General features: G+C 46.1%; 1 protein-coding gene across 1 annotated transcript in view; it reads left to right on the top strand.

The window, feature by feature from the left end:
* Positions 1–16,043, top strand: part of grm6a (glutamate receptor, metabotropic 6a) — a 23,902-nt gene extending 7,859 nt beyond the window's left edge. Inside the window, exons 4-16 of the mRNA XM_069177775.1 lie at positions 75–210; positions 333–487; positions 643–783; positions 942–1,142; positions 5,019–5,158; positions 5,287–5,409; positions 5,910–6,174; positions 6,256–6,491; positions 6,626–6,787; positions 7,080–7,229; positions 10,874–11,014; positions 11,146–11,261; positions 12,609–16,043. Of these exons, the coding sequence (XP_069033876.1) occupies positions 75–210; positions 333–487; positions 643–783; positions 942–1,142; positions 5,019–5,158; positions 5,287–5,409; positions 5,910–6,174; positions 6,256–6,491; positions 6,626–6,787; positions 7,080–7,229; positions 10,874–11,014; positions 11,146–11,235 (1,940 nt within the window). The 3' untranslated portion in view covers positions 11,236–11,261; positions 12,609–16,043. The remainder of the gene's footprint in view (positions 1–74; positions 211–332; positions 488–642; positions 784–941; positions 1,143–5,018; positions 5,159–5,286; positions 5,410–5,909; positions 6,175–6,255; positions 6,492–6,625; positions 6,788–7,079; positions 7,230–10,873; positions 11,015–11,145; positions 11,262–12,608) is intronic.
* The last annotated feature ends 1,457 nt before the right edge of the window (positions 16,044–17,500 follow it).

Here is a 17,500-nt window from a genome sequence, read left to right as displayed (position 1 = left end):
CTGTCTCTCAGTAACCTGTCTGTCTCTCAGTAACCTGTCTCTCTCATTAACCTGTCTCTCTCTCTTTGTGTCAGGCGGCGTGTGCATCGCTCAGTCGGTGAAGATTCCTCGGGAGCCGAACGCCGGCGAGTTCGACAAGATCATCAAACGTCTGATGGAGACGAGTAACGCCAGAGGAGTGATCATCTTCGCCAACGAGGACGACATCAAGTAAACAAACAAACATCGGTTTCTGTAAACGACAACAAAACAATGACTCGGGTCACTGCAGGGGATTTTGATTATATGGTCACATGACTCCACTCCTGACTCCTCCCATTTCTGTCTGGTAGGCGTGTGCTGGAGGCGGCGAAGCGCGCCAACCTAACGGGTCACTTCCTGTTTGTGGGGTCGGACAGCTGGGGAGCAAAGAGTTCACCGATCATGGAGCTGGAGGACGTCGCTGAGGGCGCCGTCACCATCCTGCCGAAACGGGTGTCCATCGACGGTCAGACCGGAAAAATAAAAACATCACAGACCCGAATTATGTGTGTGTTTATGTGTGTTCATCAGTGTGTGTTTATGTGTGTGTGTGTGTGTGTGTGTGTGTGTGTGTGTGTGTGTGTGTGTGTGTGTGTGTGTGTGTGTGTGTGTGTTGTGCAGGCTTTGATCAGTACTTCATCTCCCGCTCGCTGGAGAACAACCGCAGGAACATCTGGTTTGCTGAGTTCTGGGAGGACGACTTCAGGTGCAAACTGACCCGGCCGGGAATCAAACTGGACCCGGACAAGAAGAAATGTACAGGTACGCACACACACACACACACACACACACACACACACACACACACACACACACACACACACACACACCTAAAGGGGCGTGGTGGCCAGGATCTGGGAACACCTGTCACTCAAAGCAATCACCCCACGTTAATGCGACTTCGCGTTTGTTCCTTTCAGGTGACGAACGGATCGGCCACGACTCGTCCTACGAGCAGGAGGGGAAGGTCCAGTTCGTGATCGACGCCGTGTACGCCGTCGCTCACGCTCTGCACAACATGCACCAGGACCTTTGTCCCGGCAGCTCCGGAGTCTGCAGCGACATGGACCCCGTGGAGGGACGCTCGTTCCTCAACTACATCCGAGCCGTCACCTTCAACGGTGAGAAAACTCACGGCGGAAAGTACGAGTCCACGAGCTCGTGGAAGGTTAAGGCAAGGTAAGGCCTCGGGACGACTCTCGCAGCGAGGCCTCGGGACGACTCTCGCAGCGAGGCCTCGGGACGACTCTCGCAGCGAGGCCTCGGAGAGCTCCGGTGGCCGGACCTCGACCGATGACGATTGGTCTGGCAACGTCCTGAGAGAGCCGGCGTGGCGGTCAGGTGGGATGTCGGCGAGAGAGAAAGGTGGGGAGCTCTCGGTGCAACGAGTCCTGCAAATCGTTAACTGGTTCCAGGAATGTGGAACGTCGCCTCAATCGGGAAGCCGGTTCCAAATTGGTTTAATTCATCTCCCCATTCTGGAAACAAACTCTTGGACTCTGAATTTCAGGAGACGCACAGATTGGAAGGTAAGAGGGGGGATGCTGATGAGACCCCGGATCCAAGGCCCGAGAGGAAGACCCATCAGAGCACCTGGTACCGGAGCGCCTGAGGTCTGAAGCCAGTGATAAGACTTTGTGCTCGTAAGGAAGTATGAACCGGACTCAAGCGACTCTGGAGCCACAGATCAGGTTGAACAGTTCTTTAATGAGGTACGAGCAGGCGATGCCAATACAACAGAAGAGTAATCCACACCTGTAGTCGGGTCGCAGTCCAGAATTCACAAAAAACAAGAGATCCAAAAGACCAAGAGGTACCAAGAAGTCCAAAATCTCAAGTAATACATAGACAACTCACGGAACCAGTAATAAGCTGGAGACAAGGAGGTACGAGAGACGCAGGTGGTTACGACACGGGAAAGTCCTGCTGTCCGTTTTGGTCGGCGTTTCAAGTGGCTAAGTCGTAAAAAAAAAAAATAAAACACCGTTGCTAGGCAACCGCAACATGGACGCCGTCTAGAGCCGCAGAGGCTAACAATTTAGCAAGCTAACATAATGCAGGAAATGCAACGACACGGAGGGAAGATCAACATTTTCCTCTCAGATGGAGCCGACTATCTAAGTTTATGAAGACAAACTCTACGTGACTAAAATTTCAATATGTTAGCTTAACATTCGACGGAAAAATGAACTTCCACGACTTCTGACGTTTCCGTGAACGTCACCAAACACCGTCACAAATCGTGAACTCTCCGAGGCGGATATAATTATTTTGAGTTCCAAAGTCGTGAATACCACAAGAGGGTGCCGTTCATACGGGACTCTCCTCGGTAAAATACGACCGCATTGAAACGCAGCATAAAGCAACGTAACAGCGGTCAGCTAGTCGTCGGTGCGGTGGACGGAGGACGGGGGACGGTGGACGGAGGACGGGGGACGGAGAGAAGACTCCTGAATTATTCATTTGAACTAAGAGCGTACGGTTTAAAAAGCGAACGAAACGAAACGATGAGTCGTGTCAGCTCTTTATGGGTCGTTCTGGTTCCTGCAGATCTAAGCGGGAGTAACCGCCCCCCATTTGAAGGACTTCTGGGTTCTGGTTCATTGGGGACCGAGGACCAGATTGTGGTGGTTCTGACTCTGAGGAACTTCTGCAGTGGTCCCGGTCCCCTGAGGTTAGACCCCGGTGTCTGGATCTCACCTGACCCTTGGAAACACCTTAAAGTCAGTCCACCGGACCTCTTCCACCAACGCGTGGTTCCTAAAGCGGTTCTGACATGGGAACCGTCGAGGACCGGGATTTTCCGAGTTCCTTTCGGAGCGGCGGAACAAACTGCAAACTGCTTTCATCCTGTTAAGACATCAAATCCATATTTTATAAAGACGAGAAGCTGCAGCAGCTGGAAGACCGAGAGGATTTAAAAGTGTACCAGCCGGAGCTGCACGCCACGAAGCCTGTCTCACTGCTCTTCTACCTGTCTGTCTCTCTCTCTCCCCGCGTGGATCCTTGTCTTCTCCGTCGTCTGAATATTTAATCTGTTCAGTTTGAAGTGTTCTTATTCAGGATGTTGGTGTATTTTTGGGAGGTTGACCTTTTATGAACTACACGTTTGATTCAAAGAGAGTAGAAGACCTGAAGAGGAACATGGAGACTGAAGATGATCCGAGCAGCCGGCCTTCTGGTGGTCAGCTGATTCCTCCAGCTGGTGGTCAGCTGATTCCTCCAGCTGCTGGTCAGCTGATTCCTCCAGCTGCTGGTCAGCTGATTCATGCAGCCTTTACCACTCGACTATCAGGTTGCCCGCTGATTCAGTGACTTTCTTTTGAACCGGGGACAAAATGACTGGAGGCGGAGCTTGTGGGACAAGGTTGGAGGACATGCCCCTCCCACTGAGACTGAATGTTTGCTCAGTCACTCCTCAGCTGTCAGACGTTGAGCTGATAAACATGTGGACACGATCCTTCAGTTTTTATTATAAGCTCACAGCTATAAGTGTAATTAGTAGCCCGGTAATTTTTGGGGATTTTGTTTACCCTGAGTTTTACCTTGTAGGCCACACAGAAGCTACCTAACAGTCCTGGCTGAGAGGAATACCTGTTTTCTTTTGTAGTATTACTTACAGTTAATAATCTTCATACTCAAAGAAGATGCTGGAATCGATTACGCTGTTGATGCCTTCGCAGGATGCTCTCAGCAAATATTGATCGGATTCAGTTTTCACCAGTTCAGTTGCATCAGCCTCTCGGATGTTAATTTTTCCACTCTGCATTAACTGTAAGGAACCTGCTGCTCCTCTGACTGTTCCTGTAGCCCCACCTTCAGGTTCACCACATTGACTTTTGAAGTACTTAACCGTTGTCGTGGCGATCCCGTCGGCCTCAGCTGCACTCTGTTCATCCTGTGCGGTGATTCAGGTGTTGGTTTGATTTCCCCGCCAGCCTTTTCTTTATTCAGAGTCACTGAGAGATGAAGTTAATGCACTTTGCATGTTTCCCCCCGAGGTCCCTGTGTTTCCGTGTGTTATTGTGTGTTACTGTGTGCTTTACCGTGTGCGTTAATAATTAAAGGGTAGCAGCTGCTGAAAACTCTGCAGGAAGAAGATTTGTGTTTAAAGATACAGTACGAGCTCCTCGGCGGTTAGAGATGGCGAAGGTTCTCCTGGTCTCGCCGTAGTCCACCGAAGTCAACCGGATCAAAACGATGACGTCATCTCGCACGTCCGACCGTGAGAAACAGATCGTTGGTTTGATCGACCTCGAGATGCTGCAGATTTGAACAAACTCCGTTTTTTACATTCACACGTGTTCTTGCCTTCGTCATTGATTAAACCTTCTTCATCTTCGTGATGTCTAACGCCGGCAGGAGGTCCAGTTCACCACAGGAAAACTTTGTGTTCATTAAAATGTAAACAGGTTACATAAAATCTCAGATGTTTGGGATCCAGGATCTCGTTCTTCGGGTCGCTCCCTGAAGCTCAGAACCAGCTGTTCCTCGAAAAGAACCGGGGTGACGGGAACTGATGCACCGGAGCAGAAACTCAACCCAAAACACAGAGGGAGGAGTCTAGTGTTCATAGAAGAGAACCAGAACCTGGTATTCTCTGAGAACCATGGACTCAGATTGGGAGAACCAAGAGTTTGGATTGCAAGAACCACGGCCTCAGACTGGGAGAATCAGGACCTCGGACTGGAAGAACCACAGCCTGAGAACCATGGCCCTGGACCGTGAAAACCAAGGCAACAGACTGAGAACTACTTCCTCGGTCTACGTGAGCCAGGACTTCAGCCCAGGACAACCAGGACCTCTTTTTTTTTGGTAGAAACATGTTCTGTTGTCTTTCTGACGGTCCGAATAGTTTTTCATTTGTTTCCTTTCTAGTTAAACAAGACGTCGACACGCAGAGCAGAAGAGTTTTGAACTCTTCGTCCAATCAGCAGTCAGCTCTGTGAGGACGGCTCGTTCTATAACCTGTCTTATCTTTCTCTCGTATCGGACAGGAAGCGCAGGTACGAGCGTCCTCTTCAACGAGAACGGAGACGCTCCGGGACGCTACGACATCTTCCAGTTCCAGATGACCAATCACAGCCATCCTGGGTACCACGTCATCGGCCAGTGGACCAATAACCTGCGACTCAACGTAGGAAGCAAAAGTGAAACGTAACACAATTTGTGCTGGGGTTTAGTTTCCTGTCTTACGTTGTGTACCTGCCTGTCTCTCTGTCCCCGCCTGTCTGCCTGTCTGTCTGTCTGTCTGTCTGTCTGCAGCTGGAGGAGATGCAGTGGTCCGGAGGGGACAGACTAGTTCCCGACTCCATCTGTAGTTTTCCGTGTAATCCCGGAGAGAGGAAGAAGATGGTGAAGGGAGTTTCCTGCTGCTGGCACTGTGAGGTAAAACTCTCTAACACAGAGTGTACATACAGAACAGCACGGAACGCAGAGATAGTAACCATGGCAACGGTAAAGACAGGCTAAAGGACAGGCAACCCATAATGTCCTCTTGGTGGGACTCACAGACGTCCATCACAAAGAGACACACCGTGTCAGAGGCCATCGTTTGTTTACATTTTGGTTTCAGGAAGTAGGTCCTCCCTCCTGATGACATCACACAGGTTGTGAAAGCCGGCGCGCTGTGATTGGTACGACGTGGAGTCTGTCGCGTTCGTGATCAGCTGATCGGACAAACAAGCTGCAGTCCATAGCGGTGTCAGTCTGCCACAATAATACTGAACTTAATAAGATGTAAACAAGTGACATCATCACACCTGCCCTCATGATGTCATCAGACCTGACGATCCAATGACTGAAGGAAGACCTGTCTCTCTCTCTGACCTGTCTCTTTCTCTGACCTGTCTCTCTCTCTGACCTGTCTCTCTCCGACCTGTCTGCAGCTCTGTGATGGGTACCAGTACCAGCTGGATGAGTTTAACTGTGAGATGTGCCCGTCGGACATGCAACCCGTCCCGAACAGAACCGCCTGTCGTCCGACTCCCATCATCAAACTGGAGTGGAACTCCCCCTGGGCCCTGGTGCCCGCCTCGCTCGCCATGCTCGGTATCCTAGCAACCAGCGGCGTGGTGATCACCTTCATCCGCTTCAACGACACGCCCATCGTCCGGGCGTCCGGGAGGGAGCTCAGCTATGTTCTACTGACCGGTGAGAATATGACATCATCAGCTGCGAGGGTGACATCACCAGCAGTGAGGACGACATCACCATCTGTCCCTCCCTCCGCAGGTATCTTCCTGATCTACCTGATCACCTTCCTGATGATCGCAGAGCCCAGCGCGGTGGCGTGTGCGTTCCGGCGCCTCCTGCTGGGCCTCGGCATGGCCATCACGTACTCCGCCATGTTGACCAAAACCAACCGCATCTACCGAATCTTCGAGCAGGGCAAGAGGTCGGTGACCCCGCCCAAATTCATCAGCCCCACCTCCCAGCTCGCTATCACCTTCATCCTCATCTTTGTCCAGGTGAGCTCCCGGGCGTCACATGACATCCCGTCACTGACCGCAGCAGCTCGTCACATGACTCAGGTTGTTGTGTGTGTGTGTGTGTGTGTGTGTGTGTGTGTGTGTGTGTGTGTGTGTGTGTGTGTGCGTGTCAGATCCTCGGCGTGTTCGTGTGGTTCGGCGTCATCCCTCCTCACACCATAATCGACTACGAGGAGCTCCGTCCACCAAACCCTGACCTGGCCCGGGGCATCCTGAAGTGCGACATGTCCGACCTGTCAATCATCTGCTGCCTCAGCTACAGCATCGTTCTCATGGTAACGCACGCAAATGTTAATGATCTCTTATTGAGATAAATTAATAAAGAGTGTTGAATTCTGAACCATCATTCTTGTTGCTAGGAAACCTATGTCAATCTTTTTACAAGGCAACCTTTGTCACCACTGTTGCTAGGTAACCTCCGGCTTTTGTTGTTGCTTGGTAACCTGTCATTTTTGTGAGTTGGAAACCTTTGTCACTTCTGTTGCTAGGTAACCTGCGGCTTTTGTTGTTGCTTGGTCACATCTGTCATTTTTGTGACTCTGTAACCTTTGTCTCTTCCGTTGCTAGGTAACGTGTACTGTATATGCCGTGAAGAGTCGCGGCGTCCCGGAGACGTTTAACGAAGCCAAGCCGATCGGCTTCACCATGTACACCACTTGCATCGTCTGGCTCGCCTTCGTACCGATCTTCTTTGGGACTGCACAGTCCACCGAGAAGGTAGGAACCGAGCAGAACCGGGCCGAGCTGAAACCAGAACTAATCAGGATAGACCTGGACAGAACCAGAACAGTTCCCGGCTAAAATGTTGCATCAGGAAGTGAACTTGTTACCTGTCTCCGCTGTCTGAGCGCAGGACATCTGTCTACTGGTTTATTTATTCATACGTTTTACCCAGCGGTGACCCCTGGTGAACTCAGTGTGCTTCACTGTAAAAACTCCTGTTGCATTAAAAACTTAATTTTTAACGGGTGAATGCTGGTGAAAATCGGTGAGTGCCGGTGAACATCGGTGAGTGCCGGTGAACATCGGTGAGTGCCGGTGAACACAGCCGTGCTTCCCTGTAGAAACTGCTGTTGCAGCTGAGCTGCTGGTGTTTAGAGTTTCCACCTCTTTGGATGAATTTCTTGAAACGTCTGCGGCTCTATCTGCCGAGGCAGGTCATGTGATACGGTCGAAAGCTGCGGTAAACTGTCAGATCGGAGACTCGAGCACGTTCTCGCCTACAGAGCAGCGAGGTCAGAGTTTTTATTCCAGCAGAGGGGAAAATAAACAAAAACATAAAGTGACACAAACAAGGCGAAAGCAGATTTTCAGTGTTTGTGGTTCAATGCGAGTTGAGGGAAGGACGAGTCTTTAATGCTGCAGATAAACCGGAGCAGAATTAGACACAAAGTGGAGGCATTTTCAGGCAGAGAGGGGAACAGCTGGATTATACAGATTATAAACCAACACAGGACGTAATTATTGAATAACTTTGTTAAAACCAAAGTTACAAAGAGCTCCAACAAAACAGATAACGGAAACAATAAAAAGACAGAAATAACATGAAGGAAACAGCAGCGTCGGACAGAAAACGCATCCAGCAGATTTATGAAAAAGAAACCCACAGAAAAAGAAAAGAGGCTTTTAGTGAAAATAAAAAAGACACGGAGCAGATCGTTCTTTCAGAAACAGGATTTTGAAACACACAGTCAAAATATACAAAGAGAATAATCTACTACATCATCACAGAAGCATGTTTACCACTGTGTTGCATCACCTCTTCTTTTAACAACACTCTGTAAACGTTTGGGAACTGAGGAGACCAGTTTCTGGAGTTTTGAAAGTGAAATGTGGTCCCATTCTTGCCTGATGTAGGATTTAAGCTGCTCAACAGTTCAGGGTCTCCTTTGTGATATTGTTCATGTCATGATGCTCCAGATGTTTTCAATGGGTGACATGTCTGGACTGGACAGGTCTGGACTGAAATGAACAAGACCTTCCCTGAAAGAGACGTTGTCTGGATGGCAGCATATGTTGCGCCAAAACCTGAATATATCATTCAGCATTAATGCTTCCTTCCAGATGTTCAAGCTACCCATGTCATGTGCACTAATGCATCCCTGTACCATCACAGATTTAGAACTGAGCTGATAACAAGCTGGTTGGTCCCTCTCCTCTTTAACCCCGTGGACGCAGCGTCCATGATTTTCTCTCAGATTGTGATCTATCAGACCTCAGGACAGTTTTCCACTTCACCTCAGTCCATCTTCAATGATCTCGGCCCAGAGAAGGCGGCGGTGTTTCTGGATCATGTTTCTATCTGGTTTCTTCTTTGGAGAGTTTTAAACTCCATTTGTGGACGCAGTGATGAACTGTGTTCACAGACGATGGTTTTCAGAGTGTTCCTGAGCCCATGCAGTGATTTCCACTCCAGAATAGTGTGTTATTAATGCAGTGCTGCCTGAGGGCCCGAAGATCACCACCATCCAATACTAGTTTCCAGCCTTGTCCCTTGTGTTCAGAGATTTCTCCAGATTCTCTGAATCTTTTAATGATATTATGAACCGTAGACGATGAAATCCACTAATTCTTTGTAGTTTTACGTTGACGAACGTTATTCTTAGATTGTTGCGTTACACAACTTTTCAGTCTTTTGTTGACCCTGTCCCAACTTTTTTTGAAACATGTTGCTGGCATCAAAATAAGCATATCTTTCTTTTTCATAAAACGATACAAATTTCTTCTTTTCAATAGTTTGATATGTTGTCTTTGATCAACATAACAACTTCTTTTGAAAACGAGGAAGTATTAATACAGAAATATGACTATTTTTTGTCATGAAGATTGAGAGCACATTTTCTCCACTCAGTTCTTAAACTTTCATGCTGAACTGATTATTTCCTGTCCTGCTGTTTTGCAGTCAGACCTGAACCCCGAAGCTGCTCTTCAAACATCTGAAACTCAACATAATTTCTTTTTTTTATATTATATCCACAGTTTTGTGTTTAAAACGCAGGCAGCAGGTTGAGAGTGTTTGTGGAGGAGCAATGACTAAAATTAGAAATGAAAATCCCGCAGCTTCCTCCTCTTTTTGTTCCTCCTGCCGTCCTCCTGTGTCTCTCTGATAACATTCAGTCCTCCGCGTTCCTCGTTTCTCCTCCTCAGAGTCGAGGAGTGACGGATGTTGGACGGAGGAGAAAATAAAAGAAGCCTCGTTTTCTTTTTTTATCCCGACACAACAAACACACACAGAGAGAAGAGCTGCGGGAGGATTAACACCAAGAGAGTGTGTGTGTGTGTGTGTGTGTGTGTGTGTGTGTGCCGGTTTACTCGCGTTGTGGGGACATAAATCTGTTTACTCAGTTTACAGTGTGGGGACTCGCCTCCCTTGTGGGGACATAAAGCCCCATAACATGAATCATTACGCTGCAGTGTGAAGACTTCAGATTGGGGTCAGTTCTCCAGGAAGTGGATGTAAGTCAGAGTCAGGTCCTCTGAAGTGACGGAAACAAACAGGAATTAACACAGCTACATAAAAGCTGTAGGAGTTCACACACACACACACACTTAAATCTGTGTAATAAAGAAACACAATGGAAACTGGCAGCATTATGTGTGTGTTCTGGTGTGTGTTGTGTGCAGTGAGTCGCTGGTGTTTATGTTTTTTGTGTATATTTCAGATCCAAACCGGTGAAATACTTCTGAGAACTGAGTACAGGATGTGTTGGAAGCAGAGCGTGATGTTTGAACATAATGTGCATTGAAGGTTCTGGTAAGAATGTCTCAACCCGACTGAAAGGTGCCGGTCGGTCCCAGAGGTTCTTCAGGAGAGTCTGCTGGTCCGTCAGAAGGTTAAAAAGGGTTCCTGAGGAGCTCTGCAGCTGTTCTGTTGATGTTAACGGGGTTCTGGAGGTCTTTGAGGAGGTTCTAAGAGTCCTTGAAGATGTCTTAAAAGTTCCTGAAGGGATTCTGGTTGTCCTTGAGGTTTTTGTGATCCTTGAGAAGGTTTAGTGGTCCTTGAGAAGGTTTAATGGTCCTTGAGAAGGTTTAGCGGTCCTTGAGAAGGTTTAGCGGTCCTTGAGAAGGTTTAGCGGCCCTTGAGAAGGTTTAATGGTCCTTGAGAAGGTTTAGCGGCCCTTGAGAAGGTTTAATGGTCCTTGAGAAGGTTTATTAGCCCTTGAGAAGGTTTAGCGGTCCTTAAGAAGGTTTATTGGCCCTTGAGAAGGTTTAGCGGTCCTTGAGAAGGTTTAATGGTCCTTGAGGAGGTTGAAATGGTTCCTGAGAAGCTGCAGCTGTTCTGTTCTGTGAACACAGTTCTGTTAGAAGTTGTTGTCAGTGAACGTCTTTCTCTGTCTCTGTGTCTGTCTCTGTCTCCACAGCTGTTCATCCAGACCGCCACGCTGACCGTCTCCATGTCCCTCAGTGCGTCCGTGTCTCTCGGGATGCTCTACATGCCCAAAGTTTATGTCATCATTTTCCATCCTGAGCAGAACGTCCAGAAACGGAAGAGAAGCTTCAAGGTCTGGATGCAACCTTACCGCCTGACGGTTGCCTTGTTGCCTTGTTCTCTGACGGTTGCCTTGTTCTCTGACGGTTGCCGTGTTGTTGTGTTGCCGTGTTCTCTGACGGTTGCCATGTTGTCGTGTTGCAGGCTGTCGTCCAGGCTGCCAGAACTTCTCAAAAGTCGTCCAATGAGAAACAGAACGGAGAGACGAAGATTGAACCTGACAGATCGCAGTAAAACTGCAGTGATACTACAAACTACAGGTACTGAGAGTACACACCGCAGTACTACACACTGACACACACTTCAACAGTTGATCCGACACCTTCAGTGTGTTGCTCAGGTGCTCCTCTGTAGCCAATCAGACGCCTGCTACTGCCTCAAAAAGTGGGAGGAGCCTAAAGCTAAAGGATCCTGAGTTACAGTTATATTCTGCTGCTGCGTGCTGATTGGTTGGTTCATTAGTCACATGGTTCAGCGAACATGAGACCGGTATCTCCGGCATCCCAGCATGCATTTCTTGCTGGAGGATTAAACAGTAAATTGATTTACTGATCTCGACCACAGTGATGTCACGCTGTGATGTCACAGCTGCTCTCCTCATTTCCTGCTTCTTGTCAAACGAAGGTATAAATTTATCAAATCCATCTTTAAAGCTTCATATCTGTCTGTCCAATCCTGACAGAGTCAAGCTGTCCGAAATTAAAAGTGTAAAAGAGTGGGCGGGGTTTTTCACCATCCTTTTACAGATGGTGGGCGGAGCTTTGCGTGTGCCTGATGAAGAGCGGGATGCAGATGACTCCCGATGTGTGGAAGAGTCTGCAGATATTTCTGGAGAGTGTTGATGAATATTTCAGCTGCTGGTTAAAGATTCACTGCAGGGCGACGGTTCTATTCCCTGAAGAAGAAGATACACCGAGCTCATCGTCTGCTCTTCAGCCTCTGGTTTTTTTTCTGCCGGCTGTGGAGCCGCTGCCTTGCTCCCCTTAGGGAAGAGAACCGTCAACCGGAGCGTAACAAAATCGGAGAGGAAGGAAGAGCAGCGTGACATGACCAATGATTTCCAATATCCTGTTTGATGGATAACAGCGAGGGAGCCGATTAGATCTCAACCTTCATCAGATGCATGATTCGTCTCAGATATCAAAGATTATCGGCTCATGAATAACACTCCAGAACATTATGAACTATGCACGTTGTTGTTGTTGTTGTTGTTGTTGTTGTTGTTGTCACTTCGTCATTCCTGTTGGTGGTGCGAAATGCAAACAGATGTAATGTAGTTCTCGGGGGAACTCCTCAGTGGGGAGTTCCTCTCAGGGAGTCCCAGAACCGTTTGGTCCGGAAGCAGCTGGAGAGTCAGAGCTGCTGGATGTGACACTGAACACACACACCTGCTCTCGGTTAATAACTGTATTATTAGTATTATTAGTGTTATTAGTGTTATTAGTATTATTAGTGTTATTAGTGTTATTAGTGTTATTAGTGTTATTAGTGTTATTAGTGTCGTTTCTTCATCAACATCAGTTCCACACGTTTTTTTTCATGAACACATTTTGTGATTTCACCGCGGACCTGAAACTGAACACTCACGTCTAATATTCTCTTCTCAGGTAGCCGCTGACCAATCCCTGTGCAGAGCCTGATGACATCATCATCATGAAGATCACATGGTCTCACACACACACACACACACAACAACAACAACAACAACAACAACAACAACAACAACAACAACAACAAACAGAATACACAACAACATATTCACGTGTGTCAACGTCAAAACAAAACTATCCCCCTCTGGGGCTTTTATTGTGAAAATACTGCAGGTTCAAAGAGGACGTTCTCAGCAGGAAGTGTTGCCACGGTGACAGAAAAAGATTGAATGTGAAGATTAAATTGAGCTCATCGGCCGAAGCTTTTAAAGAAGGAATTGATTTGCTTGAAAGACTCGATATGCCGATGATGCTCCGTTATTATAAAAAGACTCAATTTGAATATTATTAAATATAAAAATGATCTCAACTGAGGACTTCCTGCCTGAACAAGATCTTTACCTTTCACAATAAAACCAGAAGATGTTTGGTTTTCATCTGACAACGTGTCGACTGGTTGGACCGGTCCACGGTCCAGTTTGAAGGACATCCTGTTGGACGGTCAGACTCACCTGAATGACTCGCCTGTTCGTCCTAAAGGACCCCCCCCCCTCCCCCGCCGCCCCACCCCTCCATCCCCCCACCCGCAGACACACTGCACTTCCGAGACAGACCGAGTCCAGCGGGGACACCTGAGACACCACCGGGACTCACCTGAAGAGGGCAGGTAACCCACAAACCCTTTAAACAAACATCGAAGCTTCGATCAGAAGAAACGCTGATCAGGCTTTTATTTTGGTAGTCATGTCTTGAATATCCATGATGCGCGTGTAACTGATCCAGTCTGCAGTCCTACCCTCGTATATGAAGCTCTGTGTTGCAGTACCACGAGTGACCACAGGCTAGGTGGAGGCGCCATATCATATGTATTAATCCTTAAAACTGTCCATCCAGGAAGTCGCGATCTTGCAATCACCGTGATTAATTTAGTTTCAATTAAAATTCCAGGGGTTGCCAGGTGGTTTGTTGGTTGCTAGGCAATATTTTTCTTTGGCAGTTCGACGGTTGCTAGGTGGTAGTTCATTGGTTACCCGGTGGAAGTGTTTCAGTTGCCTGACGGTTGCTAGGTGATAGTTCATTGGTTGCCAGATGGAAGTGTGTTGGTTGCTTAACGGTTGCTAGGTGATAGTTCATTGGTTGCCTGATAGCAAGAGGAAGGATGGCCATAACTACCAAAATAAGAGCAAATTTCTTCAGCTGCAGCTTTTTTCATTATCCTGTTCTGTCTGTCACCTGTCTGTCACCTGACTGTCACCTGTCTGTCACCTGACTGTGATGTCTCTGTCCACCTGTTTACACGTCACCTCCTCATCGCTTGTCCTGATTGGCTCTGCCACCTGTCAGTTGGAGTAAGGGGATGACAAAGAGCCATTTCAGCTGTCTGGTCACATGACAGCAGAGGGCCAATCAGCAGAGAGAATCAGAGCTCCGGACAATGATGTCATTAACCGCAGGAAGCTCTGTCGGTGCACGGAGTCCGGAGCAGAGCGATGGGATGGTTTCGCCCCTTAAGTAAAAACAACAAGCAGCTTTCTACCACCTGTTGCCACGGTAAATTTCACAGCCTGGTCACCCGTTGCCATGGTAACAACAGTATCGATAACCTAATGTTCTATTTCTGCGAGTTATGGATCATCAGAATCAGTGACTGGTCACGACCACATTCGATTTGATTTGATTTTTTTTAATTTACGAATTCAACAAATTTATTTATACTTGCGGCTCAGGTGTGTTGTTACCATGGTAACGGGTCCTATTTGATTAGTCAGAGGTCAACAGACGACGATGTAAATGAAACCTAAATCAGTGTGGGGCCTCAGGCAATGGAGGTAATCACAGCTCAGTGCGGGCGGGGTCAGACCCGGGAGCCAATCACAGCTTGCATGGGCGGGGTCAGACACACGCAGCCAATCACAGCTCAGCGTCTCCGGCATCTTGTGGAACGTGAGAAACCGGGTCGGTTCTGGATTCACAGCCTCGTCCTACAAGCTGCAGCTCCTTCACTGCTTTTAAACCTCCTCATTTATTTATTCTCTCATGTCAAAGCGCTTTTTTAAATTTTTTTCTTCTTCAGTCTCGTTCAGACGGGATTTTAATATTTCAGAAGGAGCAGGTGAGGAAATATTAGTCCGATCCTCACAGACCCGGTCCAGGATCAGATCTGATCCAGATCCAGTGAGCTGCAGTTTTACTAAAAAAAAAAAAAGGACGATTTCGCATGTTTGTGTGTTTTCAATTCTTGTCTTTTAAAATGTCCACTGACTGAAGCCATGAAGTGTTTTTTCATCTTTTTAGAATTCAGAGACACGATTCAGGTACTAAACATCCAGTTGTTGTTTTTCTGAAGATTCAACATGTTCAGATTTAAAATTCACGCTGCTCCGCCTGCTGTGGTGAAATAATCGGAAACACACACACATGAAAAGGACTCGCAGATAAAAGATGCGGGGTGTTGGAAATGTGGAAAAGAAGAAGAAACACAACAGAAGAAGAACAATGAGAGCAGGCGGAGGATTTACAGTCCTGCAGCTAAATCCCATCTAAGTGAGCTTTTATTTTGAAAAGAAAAGGGGCCAGCAGGAAGTTTTTTTCCCACAATAAAAGGGTCCTCAGAGGGACAGAAAGACTCCTTTGAGTTGTCAGAGTGCTGCCTGGCTCGGAGGCACAAAGACAGGATTCAACCTTCACTTTTTCTGTCCGTGACTCATGATTTAATGTGTTTGGGGAAAGGCATGTGGACGGCAAACATCGAACGACATCACTGGTTTTATTTATTGTTGATGAACAAATTGAATCAGAGAGGATTTTACTTCCTGTTTTATAATACTGAACATTTAATATTTTGACAAAATCACCTTATTTTCTACTTTAATAATAATAATTGAATTGATGTATTAAAATGTCATTATTGAAATATTTTGAGATATTATTAGGTGATTATATGCACACTTCTAAGGTTTTTTTAAATGATAAATGAGCGACACCTTCTTTTAACCTTTTAATGCCATAAACTTATATTTTTGCCTGTTTTAATGGTTTTTCTGAGTCAAGCTGCTATTTTTGTTGATTTTTTTTTGTGACAAGAACAAAAGATTAAATAAAAAATGGACAGGATTTCTAAATTCGATTTAAATTGTATTCTTGGATCTTTTGAGCTGCCATATCGCTCATGATTTTACAGTTTTTGTTAAAAATAATTGTGTGGTTTTTTTGTTTGTGTTTTTCCAGCAGCTGAAACACACCGACATCACGTTCACCCGTCCGCACACTTTTGTCCGCCGAGCTGTTTTGTATATTTACTGTGTATTTATGTGAGTCGTCGTTTCTGCACTGCAAATGAAAAAAAAAAGTTATCGTTTCTGTTTCTGATTTCTCATCAATAAAACGTTTTCAAAGACGAGTCAAGTTTTTTTGTGTTTTCATCTGATCCGCTTCATGTTTCTGGTTCTGATAGATTTTTATTTTATTTTAATAAATTATCAAATATTTTATATTTTTATTGATTTTCATCAGAAGAAAAAAATACGATGAGTCACAAAAAAAGAGATTAAATCAGTAAACATCAATTAGCAGATCAACATCAATTTAATCATTAAACAATCTTGTGTGAAATGTCTGAAGACTTTAGATGCAAGTAAATGTAGAAACCATTATTATTAAAATAATAATCATAATAATGGCAGGTTTGTTTTATACCAGTAGATTTGTGTTGCCCTGCTGCCCCCTGTAGGCTGATTAGAGAAACTACACAAACTAAAAAGACCAGTGGACTGAAAATATTTCCACTTTTTAAAAGATTTAGTTAATTTGAATCTTTTATATGGTGATAAAATAAAAATCAACAGAAAGAAAAGAAAGCAGAAAAGAAAAGAAAATAAAGAATAATTAGAATTAAAACTGCAAGCAGTGGTATGCGGGCCGTCGTCGGGGATCCAGCGGGTCGGGGCCTCCGGATCCCCGACGTGCAGCATGCGAAGGTCCGCTTATTCCCTCTTGCAGTTTTAATTTTTTTCTCGATCTCGTTCCTTATTCTTCTTAAAAAACAATTGTATTTTTTTGGCGGCTTTAACATCTTCAAAAACTCATGAAAGTTGGTGCCTGACGCAAGTTTCATGAGGTTTGGAGCATCGTTTGACCTGAAACATCAACTTCCTGTGTCACAGACAAACATCAAACTTAGCTGCATCGCCCTGACTATACTATATGATATACATACTATATACTATATATTATATACTATATACTATATAGAGTCGTAGACCGCAGGACTATCTTCGGCGCTGCAGAATGAGTCGTGGCAGGAGAAAGTGTACCACGGAGTTCACTCAGAGCTTCCAGAGACTCAGCCGACAGTCTGGTTAACTCAACAGGAAAAAGATTCTCCTTCACCAAGGTTGATATTAAAGGTTCAGATTCCAGCTGTTGATGGTGATTCAACTTTTAGTGAAGTTGAAACGTTTGGAGAAATTGAAAAAGTTTTGCATACACAACACATCTGCACATCTGATATTTAATATCACTGCAGACCTCCTTGAAAACACGTATCTCTACTATCCAAAGAATGTCTGCGGCAAGTTTGGTTGCAGTGAGCCAAAGATTTGTGATAATACAGACCATCTACTGGAAGGATTGGTGGTGCAGTGGTTAGCACTGCTGCCACATACAACCCCCCTTTATCATGACTCTTTATGAAAAATCATACTATAGCATGTCATCCAAATTATGAAAAAAAGTCACACTATAGCAGAAAGTGACCCGGAAGTCATTTGTGGGTCACTTTCTGTGAATTCAGTGAATTAAAGAGTTTTAACTAAAACTGAAACTAAAATCCAAACATGCATATTATTTTA

This window comes from Embiotoca jacksoni, unplaced genomic scaffold (assembly GCF_022577435.1).
Source record: "Embiotoca jacksoni isolate LCO1_2020_lvr unplaced genomic scaffold, fEmbJac1.0.p SCAF_77, whole genome shotgun sequence".
Taxonomy (NCBI): domain Eukaryota; kingdom Metazoa; phylum Chordata; class Actinopteri; family Embiotocidae; genus Embiotoca; species Embiotoca jacksoni.
The sequence above is the reverse complement of the archived record's forward strand: the minus strand, read 5'-3'. Positions and strand labels throughout refer to the sequence as shown.